This window comes from Hemiscyllium ocellatum, chromosome 8 (assembly GCF_020745735.1).
Source record: "Hemiscyllium ocellatum isolate sHemOce1 chromosome 8, sHemOce1.pat.X.cur, whole genome shotgun sequence".
NCBI classification, from domain to species: Eukaryota; Metazoa; Chordata; class Chondrichthyes; order Orectolobiformes; family Hemiscylliidae; genus Hemiscyllium; species Hemiscyllium ocellatum.
Window position 1 is genome coordinate 38,306,453 of NC_083408.1, and position 24,336 is coordinate 38,330,788.

Below are 24,336 nucleotides of genomic sequence, written 5' to 3' on the forward strand. Positions count from 1 at the left end.
CAACTTACAGCCGTTATAATGACAACTTGCATTAATAACGCACCTTTATGGCAGAAAACTGTCCCTTGCTACTTCAATGGAGCTTGTTAAAACTTGATGCCAAACCTCACAAGGAAATATTAGTGCATAAGAATAATAGCTTGGTCTAAGAAATAGATTTTAAGTGAATGTCTTAAAGCAAGAGAGAACGGATGAAGAGAACCTGAAGTGTTTAGGGAGGGATGCCACAGCTTCAGGCCTTTGTAGCAGAAGCTATAATCATCAATGGAAGAATAATTAAAATTGAGGATGTGCAACAGGCTCCAATTCAGCAGTGCAGAGATATTGGCTGGTTACAAAGTTGGAGAAAATATGAAATATACAAAACTGAGAGCAATGCTGATTTAATTTGACCATCAGTTGCCATGTTCAGTAACTCAAAAATCATACATATATTTATTAGTTTGGCTGACAGTAAGATCCAGGCCTTTCTACCAGGTCATCATGAGACCAGTAAACCAGCCATTCAAAAGCAACATACTTCCATTGTTTTTCAATGACTGGATGTTATTACACATGCATCCAACTTGTCTACAGTATGGTATGATGTCTCCACTTCATGCATGCATGCTTTCTAAAATGTTTGTTTGTACAAGCGAGATATGGTGCACTCTGTACCTCCCCTAACAGTGCAGAATAAGCAAGAGAAACAGCTGCATATCACAAATATGAATACAATAAAATTATATATATAGCTTGCTTTCCAAAGGAAATGTTGAAGTGTACAATGCAACTGAGAACTTAAGGCCATTGACTGCAAGATTTGAGGCAAAGGGGACAAAGGCATCATTTTTTTCCAATATAATGAAACTCATGCACCTATTAATCCATCACAAGCTGCCAGTTAAACATGAACACACCAGAGCCAGATTCCTTCATTTTGAGCAAGGAAAATTGCAAGGGTCCAGATTTGATGCAGAGAAATTACAGGAGGAAGAGTAAACAGGGGTGGAAAAGCATACAAATTTTGAGGGCGAAGTCTGAGCTGCACCTACTAGGGCCAGTTCGGTAAATGAGTCTTGAGTTTAGAGGCACTGGTTGCTGATCACCAAGAGGTACTGGATTTCTGATGTTGGGGACTGTTGATTTACTGGTTACTGACAATGACTCATTGCTTTATTCAGGTTTTCTTATAGATATATCAAATGAAGGACAGCACAATCATAGCCCCCACCTTGTCTCCATTGGAATATTAATTTTCATAAAGGATGAGCATTTGCAAACTGATGACTATAAGCCATTGAAGTGCATCTGTGAACCTAATGAGTTACATTCTATCATCTGGCTTCCAATAAGATCTAATAGTGAACCTATGTAAATGCTACATTCTATGGTGCGAAACTGAAAGTGAAAAAAAAATCAAAAAGCACATTCTGTCAAGTGCTAGACTCTATGTAACAAACCTCTATGGTTGTGTAATGTCCCCAATGATTCCAAACACCTGATAGAATATCGCAACTCAAAGCAATATACCTTAATGACTCGGAAGCTGAGATATCGCTTATTCAGCATAATGATTTTATATTCATTGGTCCCGTCATCCATAACATGTCGCAAAGCCAACAGTGAGGGGGAGTTGGATAGCACAGCACTTCGCCAGGCTGGATCTCCTTCATGAGCTATGACCAAGTTTTGCTCATGGGATGTTATGGCGTCAAACAACACTGCAGGATCATCATATTCATCAGGTGAAGTAAAGTGGTCCTGGAGATACAAACAGACCAAACTTAAAGAAACTCGGAGTGTGTGCATCACTGAAATGATAGTGTCCTAATTAATAACGGCCTTAGAAATTAAAAGGCTGTGAAATTCAGGGAGGCTATTATATGCCTTCCATTGACAATTCAAACAATACCAATTTTAGCATTTAAGATGTTTTTAACTTCTTTCAATGTTGACCCATAAGACCATAAGATACAAGAACAGAAATTAGACCATTCAGCCCATCGAGTCTCCTCCATTCAATCATGGCTGATAAGTTTCCCAACCCCGTTCTCCCACTTTCTCCCCATAACTCTTGATCTCCTTGACAATAAAGTAACTATCTATCTCATCTTCAATGACCTGGCCTCTACAGCTTTCTGTGACAATGAATTCCATAGATTCACCATGCTGTGGCTGAAGAAGTTTCTCCTTATTGACTCACTGGACCACTAACAGAGTCTAGTGCTTTATCTGCCAATAATAGTTCCATTGACTGCCACAGGAATTGAGTTCAGATCAGCCTGGGACTGATTCTAGATATACCTACTCCTGTAAGCATATGTTAAAAATTGGATATTCTGCAGAAGCCTCCATTCCAATCCATGGCATCATTCTGGGATGCAAGGAGTAAATCCTCCAGAAAGCACTGCGCATTTTAAGTCATGGTTTACTTCTTAAAATTTTCTGTTCAATGGACAATATGTAATCATCCCAAATGCTTAAAAGTATTTTTAAAATTCATGGAAATTTCTTATACTTAAAAGTCATTTATTGCAATTATTATTCTGGTGGTTTATTATATGTGAAGCAACTTCCCCAATTAACATCATTGCAAATAGTGTTTCTAGCATTCTTAGCATCAGTGTTAACATTCCATGAAATAGTAATGACTCCAACAATAGCAGAAATCAATGAACTGTATCATAAAGGACAAAGATTTATTTTGTTAATAAGCAGGATTCAGTGCTATTATTCCAAAATTATAATGAGGGAACCTAATGAGAGGCCTGAAAGGGTCAGCTAGATTGTTAACTTCTGCTTCAGGTATTACTAGGCTTTACATTTTCAGACAATTTATGGCAACCAATTATATATTTGAAGGATTTTGAGCAGTGAGGCAGTTAATGTTTCAATGAGTAAAGCATTGCAGTAAATTGCAGATCTCTGTACTGTGTCTACTATTTAAATATGCTTTAAAACATTTAATCAAACGTAGCATATTAATTAATGCTTGTAATGGTTTCCATCTAAGCCACAACATTGGAATTTTAAATTCAGATAACTGCAACTCCTCCAAATAGTAAATGGAACTTAGGTACACCGTAAAATGTTGCAACATAGCTCATTAGGACAGCTTGACTGAGCACAGCATTATGTGGATAAAATATTGTCCATTCACTTAAAAAGGGATTACTGAAATAGGTTCATTGCCAGGAACCAATGGAAGTAAAATAAATTTAAATGTACAAATAGCCTTTTTATAGAATATCTTCCATGTTATACTGCAGACAGCTGCATTTGTTCTAGCTACTCCACAACACTTCTGTAGAGAACGTGTGCAGTAAAGCACAGACAACTGCTGCGTAAATCATGGATTATTTGGAACAAGGTAACGCAAGCTCTGAAAAATGAATGGTTATGCATAGATTTTACAGAAATGTTTTCCTCCTGCACCCTTAAGAACGAATGATTAAGGTATCTATCAATTTAAGGTTAATCTGAAGATCAGACAGATTCTCTCAATCTCAAGTGTGCACTGATTTACAAAAACAACCAAACTGATCGTTCTTTTTTATAGTAGGCATTGTGGCCTTCACCTGTCGCCAACTTTAAATTGTGAATAGACTGACAGTAGCTGACAATTTGGTTACCTTCTGTTCTCATTACAGTGCGCTGAAATGTCAATACATAGTGAACTACAAGATTATCTTTTTGTAGTGGTTAAGTAACTGAAAAAAATCTCACTTTCATACCAACAGTACGGGGATACGTATAATGTTAAAAATCACACAAAAACCGGCTATAGTCCAACAACAAGCTTTCGGAGTGCTGCACCTTCGTCAAGTGGGGCAGCATCATTGGACACAGAATTTATAGTAAAAGACCAAAATGTGGATGTAGGTTTGCTCGCTGAGCTAGAAGGTTCATTTTTAGACGTTTTGTCACCATACTAGGCAACATTTTCAGTGAGCATCCAGATGAAGCCTGAAAATGAACTTCCCAGCACTGCAAGCAAACCTACATCCAGAACCTCAACCTGAGCTACAAGTCTTCTCAAAAGATCAAAATGTCATACAACTGATGCGATGTATTGAACAAACCTAGATTGCTGTTAAGTCTTTAATCACTTAGCGTGGGGATGCAGGTTTCAATTGATTAATATGTAAATCACAGAACTTCTTTCAAGTCACAGTCCCAAGATAACTTAAGGTTTATTCAATACATTGCATTAGTTGTATGATACTTTTATCTTTTACTATAAATTCTTCATCCTATGATCCTGCCCCTCGAGCTACCTGTCGAAGGAGCAGCTAGAAAGCTTGTACTTTCAAATAAACCTACTGAACTATAACCTGGTGTTGAGAGATTTTTAAACTTTGTCTACCCCAGTCCAACACTGGCACCTCCACATCAAGGATATGTACAAATAGGCAACTGATTAAGAGGCAGGAAACAGGGGTGGGCTGCCTGCTGATGAAATATGTCGGATTATGTAATTCCTCAGATAATGAATGCTGTATCATCTGATAAATATTACGACTTGGACTGATAAATAGCACAAATATTAATTTCCATGGAAGTGTCAAATAATGACCATTGCTAATTGGAGAATCCAGGCATCTACTAACAATATTGCTATTGCCAAATCTGCTGATATCAAGATCTTAAAATCATCATTAATCAGAAACTTGGGGTCCAGCCATATAAATGGTAGGGCATCTAAATGATATAAGAGAGTCATGTGAAGACTGTCCACTATCCACAAGGCACAAGTCAGGACTGGTGGAAGATACCTAACTGAATGGGTAAAGCTGCAATAACACTTGTTGTTTGAGGCTGTCTACAACTAAACAGTTTGCTAACAAAGGAGATTCGGGATAGTATTACATCTAAGGGTCATAGAAATTTTCCGAAAAAAAGCAGGAGACCTGAGGATTGGGAGTAGTTTAAATTTCAATAAAAGAGGTCAAAGGGATTGATTAAGACCAGGAAGGGAAAGGAGTATGCAAGTCAACTCATGGAGAATGTACAAACGCTCATGGGACAAGGGGGATCACTAGCTGGGCCAGGATTTATTGCAGTTTCTCGTTCTTCTTGAACTCTGGCTAACTAGGCCATTTCTGAGGGCAATGGAGAGTCAATCATATTGCTGTGGGTCTGGAATCACATTACGAATGGCAGATTTGCTTCCCTGAAGGACAGTAGATTGTAAAATCTTCTATAGGTATGAGAAGTGAAAAACAATTACTCAAGAAAGATGTAGGTCCCTTACAGTGAGAAACAAGGCAAGTTATAAAGGAGAACTACAAATAGCAGACTACCAAATAATTTTTTTTGTTTCTGCCTTCATAAAGCAGGATGCAAATAACATTGCAAAATGTTAGGAAATGCAGGATTAGTAAGGGTGAGAACTGAAGGAAATCAGTATTAATTGGGAAATGGTGCTGAGGAAATTTGTGGGATTAAAAGCTAATAAATCTCCAGGGTCCAATAATTTACATCCTGGAGTAATTAAGGAAGTGGGCTCAGAAATAGTGGATGCATTGGTGGTCATCTCTCGATCTATAGGAACTGTTCCAAAGTTGAAAGGGAGCTAATGTATAAATCCACTACTTAGGGAAAACAAAAGTGTTTCAGGAACTTTAGGTTGGTTGACCCGACATCAGTTGTGGGTAAATTGCTGGAGTTGATAATAAAAGAATTAATGACAGAGCACGTGGAAAACTGTGATAGGGTCAGACAGTCAGCATGGATTTATGAAAGGGAAATCATGATTGACAAATCTACTGAAATTCTTTGAGGAAGTAAGTAGTTGATGTGAGGCAGCCAGTGAATGTGGTTTATTTGGACTTTCCAAAGACTTTCAACAAAATCCTGATGAGAAGATTTGCACGTAAACTTATAGTGCTTGGGATTAAGGGTAGTATATGGAGATGGATAGAAAACTGGTTGGCAAACAAAGAGTAGAAATTAACGGGTCGTTTTCAGAATGGCAGGCAGTGACTCATGGAGTAATATGGGATCAGTGCTAGCACCCCAGCTTTTCGCAATGTATATAGTCATGATTTAAATAAGGGAATTAAATGTAATGTCTGCAGATGTGCAGATGACACAAAACTGGGTAGGGACTGTGAGGAGGATACAGAGATGCTGTAGTGTGACTTGAACAATAAGAGTGATTGAGCAAGTGCATGGCAGGTGCAGTATAATGCAGATAAATATGAGGTTATCCACTTAGTTAAAAAGAGCAGAAAGGCAGATTATCATTATCTGATAGATTGGAAAGTGGGGAGGTGCAATGAGATCTGAGTGCTGAAAGTAAACATGCAGATGCAACAGGCAGTGAAGAAAGCAATCAATGCTTTGGCCTTCATAGCAGAAATATGAGAATAGGCACATTGTACAGAGTCTTGATGAGATTTGAGTTGTGTGTGCAATTTGGACGACTTGTGTGAAGAAGGATGTTCTGGTTATGGAGGGATTGCGACAAAGTTTTACCAGACTGCATGGCATATGACATATGAAGGGAGACTGGAATGGTTGGAAACATATTCATTGGAGTTTAGAAGAATGTGGCAGATCTCACAGAAGCATCTGAAATACTATCAGCACTAGGCAGGGTAAACACAGGAAGGATGATGCTCTCGATTACTGGTGAGTCCAGAACCAGGGGTCCAGTTTAAGGATACAGGATAAGACATTTAGGAGTGAGATATGGAGAAATTTCTTCAGCCAGAGAGTGGTGAGCCTGCAGAATTCCCTGTCACAGAAAGCAGTTAGGACCAAAACATTGAATGTTTTCAAGGAGTTAGATACAGTTTTTAGGGCTGAAGGGATCAAAGAGTATGGAAAGAAAACTGAAACAGGATACTTAATTGGATGATCAGCAAGGAGTGACCAAATGGCCTATACCTCTTCTCTTTTCTATGTTCCTATGTTAAAAGCCTGTCACTCAAATAGACTTTAGTTATTTGACTAAGTGGCTGTTCAAAGCTGTTAACTTTAAGAACATCATTTTAGATGTCTGATTAACAATCTCTATCAGGAGATAATTTAAGTTATGAGAGATGTGGAAGATATTTCCATTTGTGGGATAATCAAAATCCACAGGAATTCATTTGCTCAGGTCTTAGCAACAGCATGAATATTTTCATAAAAGGAAAATCATGAGGATAGGAGAAAAAAGTATAGAAAGATTTGAGAGATTGAGACGAGGCACATGGAAAAGGAGGAGATTTGTATGGAGTATAACACCAGTGTAGACTAGCTCAGCCAAATGGAGTGTGTGTGTGCTTTATATTCTGAATAATCTCATCACTTTATGACCTTAGAGTCATGTCACTGGGATGCTCAATACACAGCACCCTCTGTGATTTGCAACCAATAGATAGTGCTTACTGCCTGACTCATTGTCTGGCTGCTTTTCTGTCGATTCAGTGAGAAATATTTTCTTCATTCAATCGACAGCTCGAATCTAGGCAAATCAAGATTTAATGGATTAAATTCATAGCTGAAAATTTGTTGCTGGAAAAGCGCAGCAGGTCAGGCAGCATCCAAGGAGCAGGAGAATCGACATTTCAGGCATGAGCCCTTCTTCAGGAATCATGCCCGAAATGTTGATTCTCCTGCTCCTTGGATGCTGCCTGACCTGCCGTGCTTTTCCAGCAACACATTTTCAGCTCTGATCTCCAGCATCTGCAGTCCTCACTTTCTCCTGGATTAAATTCATCCCAATCAGAATGTGTTAGTTTAAAATGGATTAACAAACTGAGTCAGGCTAATTTTTTAGCTTCTTTCCAATTGATTCTATAAGAAATATTTTCATTCACCAACAGCTTGAAAGTAGACAAAACAAGGTTTAATAAGTTAAACTCATCCCGAACTGAACGGGCCAGTTCTGGTGGCTCAGCAAATCAAGATAGGCATCATTCATCCCTAGACTTGCACAAGGAGGCAAAATCAGAAACAGTTCCGAATAAATAGTTAAAGGATGCCATCGAGGAATTATCTGTTTCCTTGGAAATGTGTGTCGGGCAGTTAAACTCCATAGATAACAGGTGAAAACTCTTGTACAGTTCAAAATAGGTTGCTTTACCTGATGAAGTTTAAGGGACATCCGTATTCCAGGAACTACTACTTTCCGCAGCAACTCCATATCAGCAAATATCCACTCATCTCGTACTGAGGAAATTCGAAAATCTCCCTTGAATAGTGCATGAAGGCCGTATAGAAAGGACTCTAGATTACTAAAAGGAAATATGTTATATAATAATCATATTCAAATTAAACTACAAAATGGTTCAGTATCAATAAATCCACAATTTTAAGATTGCAATTGCAAAGCACTAAAATATCAACATTCATTATAGTTAAAAACCACACAAATCAGGTTTGTATTTCCAAATAAACCTGTTGGATTATAACCTGGTGTTGAGATATTTAACTTTGTCCACCACAGCCCAACATGGGCACCTCCACATTATTACATTCAACATAACATGGTCTCAGTTCCTCTTCATGTTAAATTATTTGTCTCAGCTCTAAAGGTAAACAACGTTTTCTTGAGGAAGATGGTGGTCTCAATGAAATACATTCACTTAGCAACAAAGCATTGTCGACCCAGTAATAGGAAGAGAGTGAGGTAGCTTTGAAAAAAATCAATTTCCCTAAAATGCAGCTCCAGCTAGTTTTGCTCAGAGAATTGTAGTTGAATTGAAGTCATTGTTGTTTCTGTCCTCCTTACTTTCTGCAGGCTAAATAATTCTACCCTGAATCACAACTCCAGTATTAGTCCAAATAGAACCAACCTACACTGTGATTATACAGGCAGAGCTGCCTTTCTTTCTGGCACCTCTTGTTCCATCTCTTTGCAGTAACATGGCACTGCAAACCTGCATCTCTGTACATGTACAAACACTGCATCAGCTGACAATAGCATTGCTGAGAAACTGAGCCTTCCTTTAGAGCAAATTCCTAATACAGACTCTGTCCAAGATGACCTATGATAGGAAGGAACTAATTGTACACATATGCAAGGGGGCATAATTTCCTAATTTTCTTTCTGTTGAAGTTTAACCTGACACTGCCTTTCTCTATTTTATCATGGCCTTATTCATCTATTTCTATTGTTGGGAATTTGTGAACCTATCCCATTCACATTCCCATTATCCAAGCAGAGTCCTTAGCATTCCTACCAAAACAAACTAGTAACTGAACTAATTTACCAATTCCAAGCCTATTCTGCAAATTTGTCAATAATTCCTTGTATTTTTTGTGTTATTCTGTTCTAATGGCAACACTTAATGTCATTTTGTTTTATAAAGAGGAAATTGAATTTGAACAATATATTAGGAGTTGAGGTTGCAACAAAACGGGTTGCTGAAAGTAAACTAGTGTACTTTTATTCCAACATAAAAGGGTCCTACACAAGGTAAGAATTCATGGTTCTGGGTGTAACATATTAGCATGGATATAAGATTGGCCAACAATCAAAGTTGAGATAAATTGGTACTTTTAAAATTGACAAACTGTAAGCAGTATAGTTTCCGAAGGATCTTTGCTAGTGTGCACATGCATGTATGTGCAGGGTGTGTAAGTGCAATGGGTCAAGTGCAGCATGTGAGTGTGAGAGAGAGATTTTATTTTTGCGGAGCCCTAGTGGAACTTCCTGATGTGGAATGTGATACACAATGACTTTTTGAATTGATTAGGCTAAGTAAAATCCAGCTACCACAATCCTCTGAATAAAGGGACAGCAAAAACTATTTTGGTACAAAGCTACAGGGTTTTCCAAAGCAGAGTGTGTGACATCAAATTGACCGCCATTGTTACTATATTGATTAGACTAATTAAAATTTAACTCCCCTAAAAATAATCATCTTTGTGTCTTCTGTACAAGACATTGATGAGATCACATCCAGAGTACCATGTATAGTTTTGATCCCCTCATGTGAGGAGGGATATTTTTGAATAGGAAGAATTTCTAAGAAGGTTCACTAAATTATCTCATGGGATGAAGATGTTATCTCATTAGGAAAGTCTGATCAAGTTGGACCTGTACACATTGAAGTTTACACGAATGAGAAGTGATCTTACTGAAGCATATAAAATTCTAAGGGAGCCTGACAGGGAAAATGATGACGCAATGTTTCCTTTTACAGTACTGGGTATCTAGAATTAGGGGGACAAAGGGTCAAGATGATGTTTTTTTCTCAAGGGATATGTGATGGTATCTTTTCACACACAGCCTTGAATCTTTGGAATCTTCTGCTAAGAACAGTGAAGACTTGCCCATTGATTATATTCAATGCTGAAAGAGACAGATTTCTGATCTAAAAGGGAGTCAGAAATATGAGTTAAGGCCTCTATCAGATCAGCCGAGATCTTAATGAGTTATCAAATAGTGTTGGAAGGTCAAATGGTCTACTTCTATTCCTTATCCACTGATTTTGAAATTGCATTTCTTATTCAAGAAACTAAATCATTAATATAAATTACCAAGAACCGTGGTTTCAGTGTCAATCCATGCAGAGAAATTCTGCCCATAATTTTCATATCTGGGTTTCTACCCATGGCTTTGACTCAGTTTGGTGTTATTTGTCTCCTGTTACACCATTTCAACTCAATTCTAACTCAAATATGCATTATCTTATTTCTATTTTCAAAAATTCTTCAATATTTGATTACTACATTATCCTGTCAATGTGTTCTGTTACCTCTTTAAAGAATTCATTAAGTTTAATCAAGCGTGGCCATATCTTAAAAATATGTGCTGACTACTCAGAATTACAGTTTCATTTTCTAAATGTTTTTCGATTATAGCTTTGATTAAATATTCCATTTTCTTTCCTACCATTAACTTTAAGCTAACTCGCTTGCAGTTTCTTGCAATTATTCTATCTCCGGTTTTAAATATAAGAATAACGTCAGCAGTCAGCCAGTCCTCTGGCTCTATATTCTCTTTTAATGAATTGTCATATTGTAACTGTGTCTCTGCCACCTCTTTCTAAGCATTTTTAGTACTTGAAATCCATTCAGTTGTTCACATTAGTGTCTTTGACTCCCAATTTCAAAATATGTAACCTAGCTGAGGAATAGTTAATAAATGATATAACCTTGCTGGCTGATAAAGCTTATCAAATATTGAACAGAACAGCTACTGTCTGATGCCTGTGCTTTAAAACTACAGTAGTTCAAATATTGCATTCAGATGGAGTCTTAAAATCCTGAATACAGAACAATGCATTTCATTGGCACTCTTTCAGCATTGATGCGCAATTTATTAATCTTCAATTTGTCAGTGAATGCATACCTGGACATGTGATGGGAAGCTGTTCCAAGAGCTCTTCTGCCAAGCACACTGAGCCCATAGCACAGTGTCACCAATGTGGAGTCTCTGTCTGAAGATAGAGGCTGACATTTTAAAAAAAAAATCAAGCCATCAGAATATGTATTGTATCGATGCACAGTTCATGATTGTTTTATTTGGCATGCAGCTTTTTTGATTTTTTTCTGACATATCTATTTACTAACCAACTTTTTCAGAGATGCTTTAACACATCTTTGGAGCAGCTGTGATGTGAATCTGGGTCTCCTGGCTCAGAGTTAGGACATTATCACTGCGCCACAAGAACCCTTGTATGCAGGTTTTTTAAAAATTAAGCTATTTTCTAACCCACCTCTTCAGAGGTGTTTTGACACATTTCTCGAGTAGGAGGGACTTGCACCCAGGGTCTCCAGGCTCAGAGATAGGGATAGTACCACTGCACCACAAGAGTCTCAATAGCATGCAGCTTCTTAACCATCATGAATCATTAAAATCAGACAAAACTAAAATAAGATTTACCCCTCAGTCTCACAACAGGAAGTCCTATTACTATTAACCCACGTCCTCCTGGAACATGCAGACTCCCTCACAAAATTACTAAAAGGCTTTGTTTTGAAAAAAACAGATGCGGACATGAATACCATTTGCAGGGCTCATATATTGTTTATTCACACACTGTTCACTTACCTACTCACATATGTTCTATATATAAAAAAAAGCTTTGAACTTGCTCCTCCCAGTTAACATTTGGACTTGACTATAAAGACCTGTCACCCGTCTTTTGCAAATTCCATGGAAGCATCTCTTATCTTACCGTGCAGAATGACATGAATATCCATGGTAAGAACATCAGGAAAATAAACTGGCTTTCTAATTTCTCTATTTGTCACATAATCCGGCCAACCAATTCAATATGTAACACAATGGTACAGGCAAGGCTTGTAGCTGCAACCAAGGATCCCCACAAACCTTTCAATTCAGAAATTTGTTTTAAGATGCAGAAATGCATCTAGTGAATGCAACTACGTTAAAACAGCGAGCAGGTTTACAACTCATTCTTCAGAAAGTGAGTCAATTAATCACTTTAATCATTCGTGATCACACGATCACATACTTTGGCTGTCTGAAAAAACAGTTTTGAAATGAATTACAAATTGCAATATAGAAAGAATAATTAAATTACAGTTACTTCCCATTCAGTGCTCCCCAAACTACAACTGGAGACCAATAATCACCTCAAGCAAAAACAGAAACTGCTGGAGAAACTCAGAAGTGCTGAGTTCTTCTGGGTATATAATCAAGGTCTTTTCCTGGGTTGGGAGAGAACAGAACTGCAGGGTATAGGTTTAGGATGAGAGGGAAAAGATTTAAAAAGGACCTAAGGGACAACTTTTTCACACAGAGGGTGGTGAGTGTATGGAATGAGCTGCCAGAGGAAGTGGGGGAGGCTGGTATAAACATAACATTTAAAAGGCATCTGGATGGGTATATGAATAGGAAGGATTTACAGGGATATGGGCTAAGTGTTGGCAAATGGGACGAGACTAATTCAGGATGTCTGTTTGGCATGGACAAGACTTTGAAGCGTCTGTTTTCGTGCTGTACATCTCTATGATCCACAATTACTCTGTTTTTGTTTCAGATTTCTAGCATCCACAGGTCTTTGTTTTATTCCAAAAATCACCTCACTTTGTAGTAGACTCAGCTAAGTTCAGTATATGCAGCGACTTACCCACAGCATTATATAGTTGCAGAAATTGACTAGGTAATATAAGCAACAGAATCACGCAAGTGAATCTGACCTTTTGCTTAATGAAATACAACCACAGACCTGTACACAGCTAAAAGGAGGCTTTTCAGCTCATTGAGTCTGCAATGCTCCTTTGAAAAGCAACTTATTTGCTACCAAACCCTGTTTTGTCCCTATATATCTGTATTCTCTTTCCTCTCGAGTCTTGATCAATTTTCTTTTTGAAAGATACTCTTGGAACTCTTTCCACTACGCGACCAGGTTTTGTGTTGCTTTTAATACCTTTTCTCTTCGAGAAGCACAATATTGGATCCAGTTGAGATAAACCCCACAAAAACTTTCCCTGGATACTCCAGCCAATCTATGATCGTAGTCCTCATCAATGTTCGGGTTAAAGGTGGGATCGACATCGACATAATTATGGCTAGTACATGCTCGAAGTCCATCCTGCATAGTTTCATTTGCAAGCCAATCCTCTAGCTTTGGAGAGCTCGTTACATAGAATAAAATACTCTAGTTGCAAACAAGACGACAGAGGATGAAGACATTAAAATTAGTCATGGGTAACTTTTCCCACAAAATAGCAAGCATGTGAATAAAATTTCATTAACATTGGTAATTCCTGACATTTTCAAACTCAGTATCAAACTAATCATAAGCTCACTCTCACTGTGCACAGCTTGAGCAATATCTTTTTACTGGTTGAGGCCAGCTTTGACATTATTTTCTCTCCCTGTCTCTTGCATAGTTCTTATTTACCAATGCACCAACCTGGTTTAATTTGCACTCAAATCTCTGCCAAGGTTGCTTTGTAACTTGTTGGCAGCTCAAACATTGTTAATCTAGCCTGACTGGCAAGTGCTCGGCCTTTTCTTGGTGCACCCTCACAACAGCACAACTGAAGCTATGAACTCAGCAAGTAGTGTTCCTGGTGATGAGACAGACCCTGCTGCTTAGCAGGGTCATATTAATTGTCTTGGCAAGATAGCAGAACTCTAAAAATGAGAAAGCAATGGTTAAAACAAAACGGAGTTGGCAATGTTTCCATCTCCTGACTCAATTTCTCTATAGTTCTGTGTATTCAAATAGTTTATTTTCTACTTTGCTGTATATTTTCTTGCAAAAACAAAGGGGAACCAAACTAAGAAAGTCAGTGCGTAAGAAAAGCACCAATGACAGCTTGAACCTTAATTTGAGTATACACAGGAATTTTTCAAAGGTTACTTAAGAAAATAAGTATAAATTCATTATTTACTTTTATCATTTTCCACTTTGTTCTTCCATTATATTTTTTATCATATTCGTTGGCAAACTGTTTTAGTGATCAACAGGAAAGAAAGTTCAACACTGTTTCAGTGTCACCCAGCATCACAATCAAGAACATCCAGGTTTATACAGCTTGATTGAAAGCAGAATAAAACCAAGGTCCAATAACATTACAACAATATAGAATTGCTGAAGTTGCTCAAGAGCTATGGGTTTGTGAACCAAGATACAGATGACATAACATGAAAGATAAGGTCTACAGTTAGCTTTTTGGGCAGTGAAATCCGACTGATCAGGAATTTTAGTTCTCTTGCCATATATTCCACCAGAAAATCCCATAAAGTACAAGAATCTTTAAAGATGGAAGCACTTACGTTTTCATAATAACTATATACTGTTAAATAGCACTGGATTATTGTTCAGAGATAATGCAATTATACGTTAAAATGTTAATGTGGTTGAGGTGACAACCTGCAAAATGCATACCTTTACATAGTAAGTTGTGAGAATCTTTCTTAGATCGAACACCTGCAGCATGGATGCAGCACTGTTGTCAGTGATGCTGTAGCCCTCCAGCACATACTTGGTGACTAGGACTTCCCAAGCAAGCCAGCGCTGACCAAAAGCAGCATTAAACGACAATATGTGAGGGATGTGGCCTGGCTCACAACAGCAGAATCCTTCATCTTCCTCAACTCCTTCTGTGATAGCTTCCACCTCACGCTGTTGACAGTACGTGCCTACAAGGTAACAAGCATGATCAAGGCTGACACTACAACATCAAAATCATTAATAAAGGCTCTAAATTCTGATTGTAACTTTCACCCCTCTTTCCAAAATATTCAAGGGTATCAACAGGCTCCTTACGCTATGCTCAGGTGGTTATTCCAGCATTGCATTAGATGCGATTGGTATAAAAACTAAGCTTGCATTAATCTCTATCCAAAAAAAGAGATGCACTTTCTTTAAAGAAGCATTGAAAGCAATCATGGGCCCGACTCACTAACCATCTCCCCTGAAGCCAATTACTGAAAATGAAGTTAGCTACTCATCTGATAATTTCAGTTCTATCTGGAACTGTGCTGTCTCCGTTCAGACTAATAATTTAAATTCTCCATATCTGATTGCAAAATAAATGTACATATTACTTGTTCATGGAGATTACTGTGTCTTAGTGTTGGTTTTGCTTAAGAATGTTCTGGATTGAAGGTCCCCCCCAAAAAGAAATTTTAAACGTAATGCTGATTGTGATTTTGCTCTCAATATCAAAGGGCAACACTGAATGCTAAATTTGATGACATCTGCTCAGTTTTCCAAGCTTATCAGGAGTGAGTTTTACAACATCTCTTATGTAAGGCAAGTTCTACAAGGAATTTGCCATCCATAAGAAACAATAGAAAGACTGTTGAGGAATCTTCTATCTATCACAGAGTTAAAACTAGAATGTGTAAAACAGAATGTAAAAATAATATTTTAACAATGCAAATGAAATAAAAATTGAGGAGTACAGATGCAATTAAGGAAGAGAGATCAGAATGTACAAAAACATAAACAAATTCACTGGTTTTGGGCTATGGCACCTTTTCTGAATGAACCGTAGACTCTCCGCTCCATCTTCAATCCTTGCTCTTTCAAGACCATTGCAGTGGCATTGCGACACATTTTATCAAGTCAATAGCAGAAATAGAAATAAGTAGATATTATGTAATATTTATGACAGAGACAGCAGCAGGATAACCGACTGGGATTTTAATACTGAAATGGTATAGGACACTGAGGAAGGGCAGGAAGCTAGGAAAAGGGAAGGCAAAGCTCTGCCAGTTAATTATGGTATTTGAATGATAGAGAAATAACCAACATTTAAGAACCTAGGGTATAGAAATTGTGGATAGAGAGAAAGAAAAAAAAATCAAGGTGAGGTGGCATATAGGAACCGTAACAAATACCACAATAGGACAGACCGTGCCAAATACCACATAATAGGACGGACTATCAAGAAAATAATAATGGGATTTGCTCGGAAAGAAATGCCACTAATCAGGGGGAGTTTTAATGTACAGGTAGACTGGAGATATTGGATGGTCAAAGGTAGTCCTGATGGGGAACTTACAGAATGTTTTTGAGATAGATTCTTAGAATAGCATGTTCTTCATTCCATAACCAAACAGCATACTTGATCTTGTATTGCATAATGAGATGGGATTAATTAATTACACATAGGGAAAGCAGGTAGAAGTAATCGTGATATGATTAAATTTTATGTTTAATTTGAGGGACAGAAGAATAGATTCAGGACCAGTATTTGAAATGTAACTCAGGGCAATTAGAGTCATAGAGATGTACAGCATGGAAAAAGACCCTTCAGTCCAATCTGTCTACGCCGACCAGACATCCCAACGCAATTTAGTCCCACCTGCCAGCACCCGGCCCATATCCCTCCAAACCCTTCCTATTCATATACCCATCCAAATGCCTCTTCAATGTTGCAATTGTACCAGCCTCCACCATATCCTCTGGCAGTTCATTCCCATACACATACCACCCTCTGCGTGAAAAAGTTGCCCCTTAGGTCTCTTTCATATCTTTCCCCTCTCACCATAAACCTATGTCCTCTGGTTCTGGACTCCCCGATCCCAGGGAAAAGACTTTGTCTATTTACCCTATCCAGCCTCCGACGCTCCAGGGAAAAACAGCCCCAGCCTGTTCAGCCTTTCCCCATAGCTCAAATCCTCCAACCCTCAATATCCTTGTAAATCTTTTCTGAAACCTTTCAAGTTTCACAACATCTTTCCAATAGGAAGGAGACCAGAATTGCACGCAATATTCCAACAACGGCCTAACCATGTCCTGTACAGCCGCAACATGACCTCCCAACTCCTGTACTCAATACTCTGACCAACAAAGGAAAGCATACCAAACCCCTTCTTCACTATCCTATCTGAATTAAACTCCATCTGCCACTTCTCAGCCCATTGGCCCATCTGGTCGAGATCCTTTGCTGTCCACTGCACCTCCAATTTTGGTGTCATCTGCAAATTTACTAACTGTACCTCTAACGCGCGCATCCAAATCATTTATGTAAATGACAAAAAGTAGAGGACCCAGCACCGATCCTTGTGGCACTCCACTGGTCACAGGCCTCCAGTCTGAAAAACAACCCTCCACTACCATCCTCTGTCTTCTATCTTTGAGCCAGTTCTGTATCCAAATGGCTAGTTCTCCATTTATTCTGAGATCTAACCTTGCTAATCGGTCTCCCATGGGGAACCTTATTGAACGCCTTACTGAAGTCCATATAGATCGCATCTACTGCTCTGCCCTCATCAATCTTCTTTGTTACTTCTTGAAAAAACTCAATCAAGTTTGTGAGACATGATTTCCCATGCACAAAGCCATGTTGACTATCCCGAATCAGTCCTTGCCTTTCCAAATATATCTACATCCTGTCCCTCAGGATTCCCTCCAACAACTTGCCCACGACTGAGGTCAGGCTCACCGGTCTATAGTTCCCTGGCTTGTCTTTACCGCTCTTCTTAAGAAGTGGCACCACGTTTGCTAACCTCCAGTCTCCCAGCACCTCACCTGTGACTATCAATGATATAAATTTCTCAGCAAGAGGCCCAGAAATCACTTCTCTAGCTTCCCACAGAGTTCTCAGGTACACCTGATCAGGTCCTGGGGATTTATCCACCTTAATCCGTTTCAAGACATCCAGCACTTCCTCTTCCGTAATCTGGACGTTTTGCAAGATGTCACCATCTATTTCCCTATAATCTAAATCTTCCATATCCTTTTCCACAGTAAATACTGATGCAAAATATTCATTTAGTATCTCCCCCATTTTCTGTGGTTCCACACAAAGGCTGCCTTGCTGATCTTGGAAGGGTCCTATTCTCTGAGGAGAAAGTGAGGTCTGCAGATGCTGGAGATCAGAGCTGAAAATGTGTTGCTGGAAAAGAGCAGCAGGTCAGGCAGCATCCAAGGAATAGGAGATTTGACGTTTCGGGCGTAGGTTCCTGAAGAAGGGCTTATGCCCGAAATGTCGAATCTCCTGTTCCTTGGATGCTGCCTGACCTGCTGCGCTTTTTCAGCAACACATTTTCAGTAGGGGTCCTATTCTCTCCCCAGTTACCCTTCTGTTCTTAATATATTTGTAAAAACCTTTTGGATTCTCCTTAATTCTATATGCCAACGCTGTCTCATGCCCCCTTTTTGCCCTCCTGATTTGCCTCTTAAGTATACTCCTACCTCCTTTGTACTCTTCTAAGGATTCACTTGATCTATCCTGTCTATACCTGACATATGCTTCCTTCTTTTTCTTAATCAAACCCTCAATTTCTTTAGACATCTAGCATTTCCTATACCTACCAGCCTTCCCTTTCACCTTGACAGGAATATACTTGCCCTGGATTCTTGTTATCTCATTTCTGAAGGCTTCCCATTTTCCAGCCGTCCCTTTACCTGCAAACATCTGCCTCTAATCAGAAAGTTCTTGCCTAATACCGTCAAAATTGACCTTTCTCCAATTTAGAACTTCAACTTTTAGATCTGGTCTACCCTTTTCCATCACGACTTTATAAATAAAAGCATTGCTAGGTAAAGTAAACACGCAAGTTAGGTTAAGAGATAGGTCAATAAAGATGCACAGGTGGATATTCATGTGGACATTCAGAATGCACAAAGTACCTGTATATACACTCTAATAACAAAGAAAAATTGAAAAGTACCAACATCCATGGTTAACTAAAAAGATTTAAAAAATTAAACTTTAAGAAAAATAACACAATTGCACAAAGATATGTGGCAGATCAAAAGGTTATAAAAAAATTTAAAAGTGATTAGTGAGGAGTGAAAATTTAGCGTTACATAGAAATATAGAATGGAATCTTCTCAGTCACCGAACATGCTGGGTATTGGTGATAAAGTTTGGGGATATAACAAGATTAGCAGCAAGGAGTTTTGTTATGTGAAGAGCAATATGTCTGATTCTTGCTGCTGAACAGTGTGATGAGAGTCTCACTAGTGGATGGTATGAGCATGTCATTGTTATCTAATCTTGCCTCTTTGACATGCAGTTTCCATTCTCCCCTTGGATAGGAAGTAGTTGTGACAATTTTTGACACTTCAGTCAGAGCTGTTAACTGGCAATTTCAGCTTGCCACCTATGCGTCCAGCTCTTCATCCTGGACATCAGTCACTGCCATTTCTCTAACACATGGGTATTGGCATTGGATACGTTCAAGCTTCACTACACCATCATGGCACATCTCTGATCTGCCCTTCAAAGCAGATTCTTTTCATTGCAATTATTCTACTGGGACACTGCATGCAGGCCCAGGCATCTAACTCATGGATTGCACCAGGGTGCATCTCAGGGCTCCTAGCTTGCTCTTTCAGTGTTCACTCACTTTGCACCTACTTACATGCTCACTGCACCTTTGCCTTGACTTGCCGTTTTGCATTTTGCCCCCTCAGACAGAGCTTAAGGGTTTACAGTTCTTCAGTTTTGACTTGCATATTCACAGAAACACAAAGCCAGGTGCTTGTCATGCCTGTCAGTAGTCATTAGTTAAGGGAATGGATACCTTATTGTACATCACTGCATCACATGATCACAACCAACACTGACTTAACCAGGGTTTGGGAAATGAGGGTACAGTGTTGTACAATGATTAGCATAACTAAGCTGCTCTCAGAGACAGTGAGAGATGGGATCATAATTCAAAGTGATGAGTGGAAATGTTTGAAAGCTCAGTAATAACATGCGCAACAGATGGTGGCACACACACTCCCTCACACACACTGACACACCAGAAGTTTTAGTGGAGTGCAAGAGGGGAGCTTTATTACCAGGCTGAGCCTTGTGATGTATTGTGGCAAGCATGATCTGGAGTGCCTTCCGTACTCATATGATTTGTAATGCGCAATGGATAATGGCTGTAACCACACCAACAGTAGGTGGATTAAGTTTTGTTTCCTTCTGAAAATGCAGGCTCTTCTTGTAAGTAACGCAAGACCCTTCAAAGGGCAATTGGATTTGTGAGGTACTTTCACAGGACAGAACGAAGTCATCTGAAATCATTGTATCGCGTATGCGAAATGCATGTAGGGTCTAACTGTGGCAGACAAATCCTGATCACAAGGCATCGATTTGGGATTAGCAAGAGGCAACTTGACTGAAACACACAGTATCCTAATGGATACTCACAGCCTGGATGCAGAAAGGATGTTTATTTACTCTTGTGGGGAAAATTTAAAAGTACATAGTTACTGTGTAAAATTAAGGGGCCGCCGGGAGGTGAGCGTGGGAGCAGGCAGCAGTGGGAGTGAGGTCAGGCCTGAAGTGGGGGAGATCGAGCCCTTGTCAGGAGTGCTAACCCAGCAAATCTATGGACTACTTATGGACTGTGGTGTTGAACGATGAACTGTGTTTCTTTTTCTTTAGACATTTTGGTAAGACTAACTGCAAAGTTTAACTTGTTAAGTTTATTTTCCTTATTTTTCTGCTTTGAACCTAAGAGGATACTGTTGAGTGGCAACTTGTAAACTTTTCACTGTACTCATCTGAGTACATGGAATAATAAAGTAGCTCAATTCAATTCAAGACATAGATGAGAAGATCTATTTTCTCAAAGGGATGAACGCCTTTGAAATTCTCTTCCTCAAAAGATAGTGAAAAAAGTGTCTTTGAATATTTTTCAAGCAGAAGAACAGATTTTTAATAGAAAAGGGGTAGGTGGGAATGCTGAGTAATCTTATTGAACAGCAAACCAAGTTCGATGGGCCAAATGCCCTACTTCTGCTCCTCATTAATATTTTAGTCTACATGTTAATATCTCCCCTCCCTATAATCTGAGGGTTGCAAGCTTGAATGGTTATGGTGAAGCTGGTTTATGTATGCAGCTGCAGATCAGGATGGACTACGTAAAACATCAGATATTGCACTCAGACAATAAAAGAGTCATATAGTACAGAAGCAGCCCTTTGGCCCATCAAATCTGTACTACCAAAAACATACTACTACTATGCTAGTCCCATTTTTCACTCGAGGGACTTGTGCCTTGAATAAATGACATTTCAAGTGCTCATTCAAGTACGTTTTAAAGGTTGTAAGGTTTCCCACCTCAAAACCAACTTCCCAGGTAGTTCATTCCAGACCCTCACCAATCACTGGGTGCAAAAAGGTTTCCTCAAATCCCTCCAAGCCTTTCACTTTAAAGTTATGCCCCCTTGTCATCGAATCTCTGACTGAGGGAACAGCTGCTTTCTACTCAGCCTGCCCATGCCCCTCATAAGCCCTTACACTTCTATCAGGTTCCCCCTCGCAAACTTTTCTGCTCCAAAGGAAACAACTTGAGCTTACCTGGCATTTAGACACAGAGTCATAGGTATGTACAGCACGGAACCAGACTGGCTCAACTCATCCATGCAGACCTGATATCCTAAATTAATCTAGACCCATTTGCCAGCACTTGCCCATATCCCTCTAAACCCTTCTTATTCGTATACCCATCCAGATGCTTTTTAAATTTTGTAATTCTCCCAGCCTCCATTCACGTCCTCTGGCAGCTCATCCATGCACACACCACTGCTTGAAAATGTTATCCCTCAGGTTCCTTTTAAAACCTTCCCCTCTCACCCAAAACCTAGGCCCTTTAATTCTGGACTCCTCCCTCCACACCCCAGGATATGTACTCTATCTATGCCGTTCACGATTTTATAAACCTCAGCTGAAATACTCCATCTCAGACAACATCATAGCCTATGTGCAGCTCCAACATGACCTCCTCTCTCTTTTAATCTATGCCACAAATGATAAAGGCAATTGTCCTGCATGCCTTCTAAAATTGCAGTCTTTAACTTTCCCATTAACCTGTCCTGTCACCTTCAGGGGTCTGTGGACAAACACCCAATGATCCCTTTGTTTCTCTGAGTTTCCTAGTATCTTGCCATTCATCGAGTACTGCCTTGTCTTGTTCCTTTTTCCACAATGCATCACTTCACATTTATCCGCCAAAAATTGCTCACTACTCCAGGATCATCCTGGAATACAAAGATAACCCTCAGATTCTTTTCTCTGCTAAAAGCCATCTTCTTGAACCCCTCTGCCCTACTTCCTTAGCTCCAATGTGCAAGCAGTTCTTCTTTGTCACTTAAATCAAGGCGAGCTGAAAAGATGTCTCCAACATTTCCTTGCCTTTGACTGACCCAAATGGCTAGACCAGTTTTCATGCTCACACTCACCACAGACCTTGACAAGCGCTGAAATTTCAGCTTTCTCTAGTTTCTCTTATCTTGCACGACCTATTTGAGATAATTTTGTCCATGACACTTACTTCCCTTAATCCTGTTCCCATGAAACTGCCAAACACCCGACTACACCTCCTGGCCTCCATCTTATAATAATAACCTTGTGTATTAGTATAGACAGTTAGCGAGTTTGGAGATTTTTAGCTCAGGTTGAGGTCTTGAAGGTAAGTTTGCTCGTTAGGCTGGAAGGTTCGTTTTCAGATGTTTCGTCACCAAAACATCATCAGTGAGCCTCCAGTGAAGCACTAGTGTTCTGATCTGCTTTCTATTTGTGTGTTTCGGTTTCCTTGGGCTGGTGATGCTATTTCCTGTTTTTCCCCCCCCTCAGAGAATGGTAAATAGGGTCCAAGTAAATGTACTTGCTGATAGTGTTTCAGTTAGAATGTCACACTTTTAGGAATTCTCGTGCACGTCTCTGTTTGGCTTGTCCTAGAATGGATGTGTTGTCCCAGTCGAAGTGGTGTCCTTCCTCATCTGTAAGAATACTACAGATAGTCGGTCATGTCTTTTTGTGGCTAATTGATATTCACGTATCCTGGTGGCTAGTTTTCTGCCTGTCTGTCCAATGTAGTATTTGTTACAGTTTTTACAAGATATTTTGTAAATGACATTTGTTTTGCTTTCTCTCTGTATCGGGTCTTTCAAGTTCATTAGCTGCTGTTTTAGTGTGTTGGTGGGTTTGTGGGCAACCATGATGCCAAGAGGTCTCAGTAGTCTGGCAGTCATTTCTGAGATGTCTTTGATGTAGGGGAGAGTAGCTAGGGTTTCTGGACACTTTTGCCTGCTTGTTTGGGTTTGTTGCTGAGAAATCAGCCGACTGTGTTCATTGGATACCCATTCTTTTTGAAGATGGATTTTCCTTTGCTATTTATAGTTCCTCTGTGCAGTGGTGTGTGGTGGCTCAGTGAAATAATGTTCGAATGTAGCTTTGTTTGTGGGTGTTGGGATGATTGCTTCTGTAGTCCGTGAAATGAGTGTTGAGACGGGGCATGCTGACATGGGGCACACAGACCAAGATGGCCACTGAGCCATAAGTTGGTCACTTAGCACACAAGATGGTTGCTGAGCCATTACATGGAAAAGCACAGTGAAGCATACACCTATACTGCCCGAGGCCAACAGGATACCAGCACAATAGACACAAAACATAATTACTTTAGGGCGGGTGGGGAAGAGAATACACATCAGTAACATCTACTGTCCAGCTACCACCTTCAATAGAAACGTTAACTACCGGAGACTGCTTGTATGCAAGTGTTAATACCTTAGAGCTGCAATAATGGAAAATGATCTTCCTTCTCAAGGCGAACAATCACATTACTGCAGCAATGAACTTTTTAGAGATTAGTTTAGATTAGATTAGATTACTTACAGTGTGGAAACAGGCCCTTCGGCCCAACAAGTCCACACCGACCTGCCGAAACGCAACCCACCCATACCCCTACATTTACCCCTTACCTAACACTACGGGCAATTTAGCATGGCCAATTCACCTGACCTGCACATCTTTAAGACTGTGGGAGGAAACCCACGCAGACACGGGGAGAATGTGCAAACTCCACACAGTCAGTTGCCTGAGTCGGGAATTGAACCCGGGTCTCAGGCGCTGTAAGGCAGCAGTGCTAACCACTGTGCCACCGTGGCACCAACTTCCGCGTAGCTACTGAAACTGACAATGAATCTGTCACATTCCTCTGAAACTGACGATGTCTCTGTAATG

At 39.5% G+C, this 24,336-nt stretch overlaps 1 protein-coding gene across 4 annotated transcripts in view; it reads right to left on the reverse strand.

Moving 5' to 3' along the window:
• pcnx1 (pecanex 1) overlaps positions 1–24,336 on the reverse strand; it is a 283,871-nt gene that overhangs the window by 25,596 nt on the left and 233,939 nt on the right. For all 4 annotated transcript variants that reach the window (XM_060828820.1, XM_060828819.1, XM_060828822.1 and 1 more), the window contains 5 exons: positions 14,793–15,046; positions 13,323–13,553; positions 11,276–11,376; positions 8,060–8,210; positions 1,513–1,743 (listed from right to left, as the gene is read on the reverse strand). In XM_060828820.1, coding sequence (XP_060684803.1) covers positions 1,513–1,743; positions 8,060–8,210; positions 11,276–11,376; positions 13,323–13,553; positions 14,793–15,046 — 968 coding nt within the window. The remainder of the gene's footprint in view (positions 1–1,512; positions 1,744–8,059; positions 8,211–11,275; positions 11,377–13,322; positions 13,554–14,792; positions 15,047–24,336) is intronic.